Source organism: Salpingoeca rosetta (assembly GCF_000188695.1).
Source record: "Salpingoeca rosetta unplaced genomic scaffold supercont1.19, whole genome shotgun sequence".
Classification (NCBI taxonomy): Eukaryota; class Choanoflagellata; order Craspedida; family Salpingoecidae; genus Salpingoeca; species Salpingoeca rosetta.
Genome location: NW_004754915.1, coordinates 558983 through 568982, shown reverse-complemented (window position 1 = coordinate 568982; position 10000 = coordinate 558983). Strand labels below are relative to the sequence as shown.

At 55.5% G+C, this 10000-nt stretch overlaps 4 protein-coding genes across 4 annotated transcripts in view; 3 read left to right on the top strand and 1 right to left on the bottom strand.

The window, feature by feature from the left end:
- The window catches only part of PTSG_07873 (uncharacterized protein), a gene marked incomplete at both ends in the record, with an annotated part of 9092 nt that extends 6806 nt beyond the window's left edge, over positions 1 to 2286 (top strand). Inside the window, 6 exons of the mRNA XM_004991620.1 lie at positions 1 to 79; positions 260 to 360; positions 654 to 784; positions 1073 to 1318; positions 1568 to 1691; positions 2222 to 2286. The exon at positions 1 to 79 is cut by the window's left edge and continues 88 nt beyond it. Of these exons, the coding sequence (XP_004991677.1) occupies positions 1 to 79; positions 260 to 360; positions 654 to 784; positions 1073 to 1318; positions 1568 to 1691; positions 2222 to 2286 (746 nt within the window). The remainder of the gene's footprint in view (positions 80 to 259; positions 361 to 653; positions 785 to 1072; positions 1319 to 1567; positions 1692 to 2221) is intronic.
- A 519-nt stretch (positions 2287 to 2805) lies between these two features.
- PTSG_07872 (uncharacterized protein) lies at positions 2806 to 4782 on the top strand (the record flags this gene model as incomplete). Its single annotated transcript, XM_004991619.1, has 8 exons — positions 2806 to 2892; positions 3031 to 3094; positions 3272 to 3427; positions 3634 to 3773; positions 3976 to 4059; positions 4217 to 4291; positions 4421 to 4480; positions 4666 to 4782. 8 exons carry the CDS (start codon positions 2806 to 2808, stop codon positions 4780 to 4782), a joined length of 783 nt encoding a protein of 260 aa, XP_004991676.1.
- A 290-nt stretch (positions 4783 to 5072) lies between these two features.
- PTSG_07871 (uncharacterized protein) lies at positions 5073 to 8445 on the top strand. Its single transcript, XM_004991618.1, has 3 exons — positions 5073 to 5610; positions 5868 to 6041; positions 6298 to 8445. Exons 1-3 carry the CDS (start codon positions 5161 to 5163, stop codon positions 8260 to 8262), a joined length of 2589 nt encoding a protein of 862 aa, XP_004991675.1. The 5' UTR covers positions 5073 to 5160; the 3' UTR covers positions 8263 to 8445.
- A 780-nt stretch (positions 8446 to 9225) lies between these two features.
- Positions 9226 to 10000, bottom strand: part of PTSG_07870 (uncharacterized protein) — a 1941-nt gene continuing 1166 nt past the window's right edge. The window contains exon 4 of the mRNA XM_004991617.1: positions 9226 to 9847. Within this exon, the coding sequence (XP_004991674.1) occupies positions 9304 to 9847 (544 nt within the window). The 3' untranslated portion in view covers positions 9226 to 9303. The remainder of the gene's footprint in view (positions 9848 to 10000) is intronic.

Here is a 10000-nt window from a genome sequence, read left to right as displayed (position 1 = left end):
CGCCCGCCGTTCTCCATGACTTTATCACCCGTCTCAAGTTCATGCACCAGCGCTGGCGTGCCCGCAAGATCATCTCCAGGTAACGTGGCGTGCGTGCCTGTGTGTGTGTGGGGGGGGGGCAAGTGCTTCGCACCTCCTTACTCAAGTTTTCGCCCTCCTCGAACTGTCGTTTACTTCCATCATGCGCACATCACACACACACGCACACACGCACACACGCACACACGCACACACGCACACGCATTGCTGTGGGCGGCAGGTTGGATGCGAAGACGGTTGAGCGGCTGCGGCTGAAGGTGCTGGGCATGATCATCTTCCATGCGCGTGTACCGTATTGGGCACACGACCTCAACTGGAAGGGTGCGTGGCGCCTCACACATCACAACACATCACAACACATACATGTTGCGCGCACGTGAGGGAGAGAAGGAGTTTGTCGGGTGATTGAGAGGGAGCATTTGTGCTCTTGCTGCAGTTCTCTTCTGCCACGTGATTGTTGGCGTCACAACCACGCGTCACCTCATCCGCACTCTCCCATAACAACAACAACAACAACAACAACAACAACAACAACAACAACAACAACAACAACAACAACAACAACAACGACAACCATCATTACCATCACCACCTCCACCACCTCGGGCCATCAGGCGACTACCTTGCGGATCCCAACAGGAACCGGGCGCTGGACGCGTACATGCAGTCGCTGGCAACGCTGCGACAGCAGGGCATGTGCCAGCATCTCGTGTTCTCCAGCCCCGTACAGAAGCTCAGCCACCGCGTAAGCAGCAGCACACACGCACACCTGGAAACGTGTATGCACGCACATGTTTTGATTTTCCATATACGCACGCGTACATCCGCGTGCAAAACCACACGAACATGTGTGCACCCATGTTGACTTGAGTTGTCACGCTTGTCTCACCAACAACAACAACCACAACAACCACAACAACAACAACAACAACAATAACAACAACCACAACAACAACCACAACAACAACAACAACAACAACAACAACAACAACAACAACAACAACAACAACAACAACAACAACAACAACAACAGGGCAAGACGCAGCTGCGTGCGCTGGTGCTAGCGCGTGACGGGTTGTACAAACTCGACCCTGTCAAAGGCTTTCGAATGGGCACAAAGCCTGTGCCACTGACACAGATTGACGCGGTGACTGTCACGTCCAACCTGGATGCCGTGTGTGTCATTCACTTGCGCGGCGACAATGACCTAGTGGTCTACTTTCCCTCGGGTCACCGCGTTCCGGAATTTGTCACGCGTCTCGTGCGCACGTGCTACTTGGTGTGTTTGCGGGTGGTCGCGCTGTGGTGGCCACGCTTGCACACATGCAATCAATGTTTTGGTGTCTGGCCAGTGTATTCGCACATGGTGTGAGCGTGTGGGGGGGGGGAGGGGAGGGGGGTAACATTGTGCATGTGTGTGCTACGATCATAGGTTGGTTGCCCAGGACAATTGCACAAGCACTCACTCCACGCTCTACTCCCATGCCCGTGCACACCTTCCTGCCATGGTTTGCTGTCATGGCTTCAGGTGCACCACTACATCCAGGTGCATGTGAAGGACACGCTGTACTTTGTGCACGACACGCACCGCCCAATTGCCATTTACGGCACCATCGAGCCAGACCCCGTGCCCCAATTCATCAAGACCGCAGGTTTGAATGCATGAATGGGTGATCACTGTGTGGGGATGTGAATTTGGGGCCAGGGGGGCTTGTATGTCCATTTGTATTTGTGCGTTGGCTTGTGTGTGTGTGTGTGTGTGTGTGTGTGTGTGTGTGTGTGTGTGTGTGTGTGTGTGTGTGGTGTGCGTGTGTGTGTTTACGACACAAAGAAGAAGCTTATAGTTACCGCATCGATCGTTTTATGAGATGCTAGCCCACGTCGCAGTCGTGAATAGCTGTCTCGACAGATACATCGTTGCGTTGCATCCGCGGAGCAAGTGATCTCTCATCACTGTGAAGTAACTCGAGCTAACCCAATACGCCACTTATGGAGGGGAACCGGGACCAGCGACACCATAGGTTCTCCATGTGCAATGACCTCGTTCACCCGATGTGCTCAAGGCCTCAATTTCATCAGTACTAAAACCGGCGAGTATCCACGATTAGTATACTCTCCACACACACACACACACACACACACACACACGTTCACGTTCACGTTCACGTTCACGTTCATACAGATGGGTACTCTGTCACCATTCCCAAGCTGGGCGAGCACAGCAGTTCCTCCGCACTGGACGTGTAGTTGCTGTCGTCATCACCGGGAATCATCATCCTCTTGCTCTCAAATTTGTTTGCTGACATCAAGCTCGCACACACACACACACACACACACACACACACACACACACACACACACACACACGTCTCCTTGTCTCCATTTCTTGGCATCTCTCCCTTTGTTACGTTTGGCGGCTCGTGCTTCGATTACACGTACCCATTTTGGCTTGCTTGGTGGCGGCGCACCACCAATGATGACAACCATGCGTGTGGTGGAAGTGGAAGGAAGGGCACACACACACACACACACACACACACACACACACACACACACACACACACACACACACACACACACACACACACACACACATCAAGGAGGATTGAAAGTGGTGATGAGTCATCAAATCAACAACAACGACAAGCAAGATGGAGCTCATGTCGATGCGGATGTGAGTGATGTCACCATGTGACCGTGGACCGATCGTGGTGTTGGGCATACGCAAACACACACACACACACGCACCCATTCGGACACGTGCTCATGAAAGCGTCTTGCTCTGGCTTTGCGTTGATCAGGGCATCTGCCTCTCTGCGAGGCGCTTTTCAGGGCCACAAAGACCTGCAGCAAGTGAGCCATGCGTGTGTTGATGAAGCAACTCTGTCGACATCGTGCAATGCCATGTGACAACAACAGCACTCGGTGCTTGCTTGAACACACAGTTGTGCATGCGGTGTTGTTCAGTCTCACATTCGTGCTTGTGCGAAGTTGATTGCAGCTGACACAAATGCCAAGCGAGCGTGGAAGACGTACCTCCACGCCCAGTACGAAGGTGCGTTCGTACACCTGTTTGCTGGTTTGTTTGTTTGCATGTGTGTGTGTGTGTCTGTCTGCCTGTCTGTCTGTGTGCGTACTTGGTTGCTGTTTCTTGTTGTTCATCTGTGACGGATGTGCCATGTGTCCGCTCATGCACGCCGCTGCTGTGCCCCGTCTTGTTTGTCGCACATAGTCCACAAGTGCCTGCTGAAATGGGCGGAGAAGCAGTCACCGCAAGTACAGCAGCGCGTGGGTTCCGTGGCCACCATTCAGTTTATGCTCCTTGACCGCGAGCGGGCGCTCGGAGACAGAATCAAGGCGAGGAGACAAGTCTTCGAGAACATCCTCTGTAAGAAACCCTTGTGTCTGTCTGTCTGTATGTCTGCCTGCATAAATGTGCCCGTGTCCATGTTTCTCTGGCTCTCTGGCTCTGTCTGTGTGTTTGTATGTCTGCTCGCTCGCTTCCTCCCCTTCCCCTCCTGTTCGCCTCCCTGCTTTGCTCGTTCATTGACCTCAACGCCCCTCCCCCCAAACTGCCGCATGCGCCGCCCACAGCCAAGGAGAGGATATGCGACACATTTCGGCGTGACCGGCAGCGGTTGAATCGGCAGCTGGCGTCGCTCCAGCGCGAGCAGCAGCGAAAGAGCGGGCGGAGAGGCGGAACAGCGGCATCCCTGGCCACCAAGATTCAACAGGTACCGTTGAAGCCACATCAACGATTGACACTGGACACGTGATTCAGCGTCATGCCCATGCCACGCCCATGCGTGCTCGTCAGCATGCACAATGAGGCTGTCCTCTGCACATGCTGCACATGTTTGTGATCCGAGCATCCAAGCCAGTGCTCACTTCAACGCGGCCCTCTCGCGCCACATCTCACATCACTTGCCCAAACAGATGAACGAACGTATCCAGGTGACGGTTTCGCAGCTCTCACAGCTTGAGGATGAACTGCAAGCGCTTATCGACCACAAAACACAGGTGTGGTTGTATGTGTGTGTGAGAGGGGGGTGGGGGAGGTGTTTGTATCCTTCCTGGTGATGTTTCGTCCGCCTGTCCTTTCGCCTGCCACCGAACTCGACCGGGCTTGATACCTTCCCCCTCACCAGCACACCAACACACCGACATACCCACACAGGAGGTGTTTGTGCGCTATATGGAAGCAGAGAATGAGCTGTTGCGATTGCGCGCGAGCGTTAACGAGTGTGTCAAGGTGCGCTGGTGTGAAATTTGCCCAGCATGTCGAGCAGACGTTGGTATTGGCGTAAACGCGCTGGACATACGCGTGTGTTTGCCCCAGCCACTCGTTCACTGCGTGATTTTTTTTCTTCACACCCGACAGGCATTTGTGCTTGGTGGCGATCCCGCGTTAATGGACACGGCGCAACAGTTGGTACAACAGGTAAGTTGCCCCCTGACGCATGATTGCAAGTTGTTTTGAACCATCCAATACGCCATCCCTCACTCACACACACACACACGCACGCACGCACACACACACACACACACACACACACACACACACACACACACACACACACACACACACACACACACACACACACACACACACACACACACACACAGGCTGGCACCGAGCAGCAGGAGCCAGTCACCATCGAGGCGGCACGCCGACGCCTGAGCATGGTCAGCCTACGAAGCGCTTCCATCTCGGAAGATCCGCCCCCATACTCGCCCACATGAGAGGCGCCGCCACGTCTCCTCCCTCGTTGCTTCTGATCTGTGTGTGTCTGTGTGTCTGTGTGTCTGTGTGTCTGTGTGTGTGTGTCTGTGTGTCGTGTGTCTGTGTGCCTGTGTGTCTGTGTGTCACTGTCCCGGCCCCACCCCCACCTTCGATATTTTTTGAATCCGCGTTATTCTTCCGACGTTTCGTTGGCTCTGTAACTAAATTTCCATTCACCCCTGCACGTTCAGCCCTTCACAACAACACCAATCAAAGCGTACTTGTGTGCGAGCATTGACAAACCCATTTACACGCCCACGACAGCAGCAGCAGCAACAACAACAACAACAACAACAACAACAACAACAACAACAACAACAACAACAACAACAACAAGCATGATGGCCCGACGCGGTGCTGCTGTGAGCGCTGCGGTGCTCCTTATTGGCATGCTAATGTGCGTCAATGTGCATGGCGCCGTGTTTACGTGGAAAGAGGACGGATGCAACACCAACTTCAACAACGACGCCAACTGGGATGGCGGCGCTCCTGTGGTTGTCGGCCACAACCAGGACGATGCCGTGACCACAACCGTGTACTTTGGGCCAAAGCACCAAACTGATGGCTGGAAGCCAGTCACGTCCCTCGTCCATGCTGGCAAGTACGCGACCAAGCAGGCAATTGTGTTTGCAGACAACGGCGTGCTGGAGTTTGCACCTCACGGTGCCCAGATGGTGTTCCACAAGACCCACCCAAGCGATGTCGACGCCAACACGGACGATGCTGACGTGACTGTGTTCACCGGTGGTCAGACTTACCGCCCAGAGTGCGACTTTAACTGCCACAAGGTACGTGATATTTGTGTGTGTGTGTGTGTGTGTGTGTGTGTGTGTGTGTTTGTAAGTATTTGTTTGTGTGGGGGTGTGGGGGTGCGTGCGACTGATAGATTGGGTACCCCTGTCTTGATCAGTCTCCTCAGCAACAACCTCCCCTCACGAGCCTACGACATGACACCTCTCACCAATCCCGGTCCACTGCACACACACACACCCATCACAACACACACACGCACCATGTGCTCTTCTCCCTTTCCTCGCTGTGACAGAACTGGGAGACGTCCTTCAATACCACGCGCCCGCCGTGCATGGAGGATGATGCATTCTTCCCAATGACATCGTCGTACCACATTTTCACAGGCTCCTTCGCCCCAATCACATCCCTGACGCTGGACAGTGTCCGCGTTGCACTCGCCAACGACGAGCACCTCCCGCCATCCTTTGTCAGTTGACACTTTCACCTGACTCTAATCTCTCGTCTGTTCGTGTTGTCTCACAACGGGGGTGTCATACCTCCCCCCCCCCCAACACACACATACATACGCATTGTATGTCATCACCTTACACAAGTGTCATGTACCATGTGCCATGAACCCTCTCACCCTCCACTTCTCTCCTTACATCTTCCCACCTTCCCTCAACCTCCCTCCCAACCCCGCTTTTCCCCTTACTCGTGCATTCATGCACTGTGGTTTGCAGTCGTCGCCGGCTTACGGGTCAGGCAGCGGCATCCACTTTTCTCGCGGCAACTCGAGCATGGATCGGCTCACGTGCGAACTGGAGGCACAGTTTGACGTCCAGCAGCGCGCCTGCGTGTGCTTCTCAACGTGCCCGTCCCTGGAGCAACAGCTGGCCGACGAAGCGCTGGCGAACGAACTCGCCATCATGGCCGTCAACAGCACCCTGAATGATGCCCGCAGGCCCAAAGAGAAGCTCGTCGCGTACACGTTCAAGCCTCTGGCCATTTTGAGCCTGTCGCCAGAGCTTCAGGCTGCCGTGGAACCCCAGCTCAACGCCCTCGGCAGCGCAGACAACGAGGCCGTCAAGCACCACATGACCCGGCTTGCTGCAGAAGTGCTGCCGGACTTGCGCTTTGCCCCCGGTGCGAGCTGCAACCTCACATATGCGCCATCGTCGGATACGCTCGCCTTTGCCGCAAGAGTCACGGGCCCCGCCATTGCTGTTGATGCGATTGCCAGCGTGGCTTCCTTCGACACCCTTGCCCCGGGGCCGCGCGAGGTGCTTGAGCTGCTGGCTTGGAGGGCATCCACCTCACACATTAGGAACCGCACGGTCGAGGCGTGCCTGCAGGTGAACACCACCAGCGCGTGCGCGTACTTGTCCGGCCTCGACTCTGCCATGGATGCGGCCGACCGCGTGGAGACAGCCACGGTGACTGTCGAGTTTAGCGTGGGCGACCTGCTGCCACCAACCATGCTGACGCGGCTGTTCCAGTCGTACAACGACGACACCCTGCGCAACCTGATTGCGGACACGCTCAGCGGCACCCCGCCCATCACCAAGATCAGCGGTGACCAGGTCCGCATCAGGCCAGCAGTTGTTGAACGAAGGGAGGTGGCCTCAACGGCAAGTGGCATGATTGTCAGCATCATCTTCCCCATGTTGCGGGACAAGGCGTGCACGGCATCCGACACATCGCCCGAGTGCACGCTACCATCCTCCTCGGAGCGCTTCTCAGAGCTAGCCACGTTCCTCAACGCCGCTGTCACCGTGTTCAAGCCGGAGGAGCCAACGTGCCTCAGCTTCACCAGCGGCATCGACACCAACTGCACCCGCGCCGTGACGCTGGCCGACCTGACGAGCGCTGCGCTTGCATCACCGCCGCTGCCCCTGAGCGATTGGAAGGCAAGGGTGGAAACCACGTTCTATGCCAGCATTGGCGGGTGCGGCCTGCGGTGCAATGTTGATGGCAGCTTCTCCGACGCACAGTATGAGGCGGATGTTGCGGCCATGTTCGACTCGGTCTACAATCAGGTGCGCACGCTCGTGCTGGCAGTGTTGTCGTCTGCTGATGACGATGATGCCGATGATGACCACGATGATGATGATGATGATGGCGACGACGACGACGACGATGATGATGATAACGATGGACCCGGCTCAAGGTCCGGGAGTGTGCTGAACGACAGTGAGAAGGTTGGCGTTGGTGTTGGCTCTGCTGTCGGGGTGCTGCTGGTTGCCGGTCTGGTGCTGATTGTGATGCGCAACCGCCGCCGCAACCCGCGCGTGGCAGACGCCCTGCGCGACGCGGACAGCAAGAAGAGCGCAGATGACAGCAAGACCGGTGCGCGACCCGTTGTGTCCTTCTCCAATCCCATGTACAACGAGAACGGGGACGTGGAGGAGCTGAACACGCTGTACAACGCAGCGGAGGATACCGGGCTGTATGACGCTCCCGCCTTCAACGACTCCTCAACAAAGCAGAACCCCATGTACCGCAGCTCAGAGGCGCTGCAGGCCAAGGCGAACGATGCTGATGGCGGTGATGGTGGTGATGGTGAAGGTGATGGTGATGGTGAGAAGGACGGGGCGGTGGAGAACGTGGCTGAGAACGAGGCAGATGAAGGCAGCTACATTGACGTTGCGCCAACCAACGTGGAAACGCTCGCTGTTCCCACATCAGTGCAACAGGATGACGAGTGATCTCGGAAGGGGGGGGGGGATGTGATGATGTCAGGAGTTGTCTGGCTGGTGGCGTGTTTCATGCTTCTGGTTGCCGGCTAGTGGTTGCTGGTTGCACCGTGGTTTCTTTCTTCTCTCCGGTGAAGTGGTGACGATTCACACACACACACACACACACACACACACACACACACACACACACACACACACACACACACACACACACTCACTCACTCACACACACACACACACACACTCTCTCTCTCTCTCTGTCTGTCTCTCACACACACACTCACAATCTCTCTGTGTCTCCAACGTGAGAGCTGCAGGCACTTGTGTTCGCTTTCGTTTGTTCATTGGCGGCGCTGTTTTTCGTTGTTGCTCATCTGCTCGTGTGGCTGCCTTGATGCCAGAGGCGCGTGCGTGCTGTCTCGGGTTCTCAACGCTGGTTTGCTATGACTGGTTCATGTTCAGATGTTTCGTTCTGTGCTTGGTGGCTTGCCCATTGTTTCGGCGTTGTGCTTTCTCCACCCTGGTTTCTCTTCAGCGACGCTGTTTCCGCGTGTCATCACCAACTGCGCTGCATGTGAGAGATGCGCGCCTCAGCATCATCTCTCCTCCAATATGACACCCGCTTTCCCAGCATGAGACAGTGAGGATGGATGGGAAGGACGAGTGGTGGGGTGGGATGGTAGCGTATAATAATGCCAGTTACACGTTCAAGAGCCAACCAAGGAGGGGTTGGAGAGTTGTGCGACAACAAACATCCCAAGAACACGATATGGCAAGCACACACGGCGATGCATCTGCCTGTTGTGTGGTTGAGGATGTACAGAGAGACAAAGAGAGAGAGAGAGGGGGGGGGGAAGAGAGGCATTCAGAGATAAATTACACCCACCCACACACGCACGCAACACACACACACACACACACACACACACACACACACACACACACACACACACACACACACACACACACACACACACACACACACACACACACACACGTGTACGCTTGTTGGTGCCCACTTCCTATGCAGCGCAACATGAATGAAGTGTGTCACACTTCCTCTGCATACACGAGGATGGACAGTGGGTGTGCAGCAACGCGTTTCAAGACTTGCATGCGCGGGTGTTGCCGTTGTTGGTGTTGCTGTTGCTGCTGTTGCTGTTGTTGCTGCGCTTCCTTCTTCTTCTCATTTTGCTCCTTCTTCGCTGCCAGTTGACCCCTGGCAGACCTCATGTGGTCACCCCCAACATCGCCGCCATCGCCGCTGCTACCGCGAGTTCCATTACCGTTTTCTACCTCGTCATCATCGTCATCGTCATCAATCTCAACCACATCAGTGGTACTGGTGGTGGTGTTACGTAACACGGCTGGTTGGTGCGTGTGTGGGCCACAGTCTTGCTGATCTGCGACAATCCAGGGGTTTGTCTCATGTCGCGCAGCCACAGCCTCCGTTTCGCAATCGGTAGTGGCGTACAGCGCAAACTGCAGCCCGTCGCCTTTGTCGGAGAGGAGGGCATCGCACATGCTCAGCTTCACCAGCACACTGCGGAACTGTCGCTCCAGCACATCCACAGCCACCATATGCTTCCCATCCCTGTCATGCGTTCAGGTGTGCGTGTGTGTGAGTGAGTAAGTGTGTGCGTTCATATGAGTGAGTGAGTAGGTGAGAGAGAGAGAGAGAGAGTGTGTGTGTGTGTGTGAGTGAGTGAGTGTGTGAGTGAGTGAGTGAGTGAGAGTGAGAGTGAGA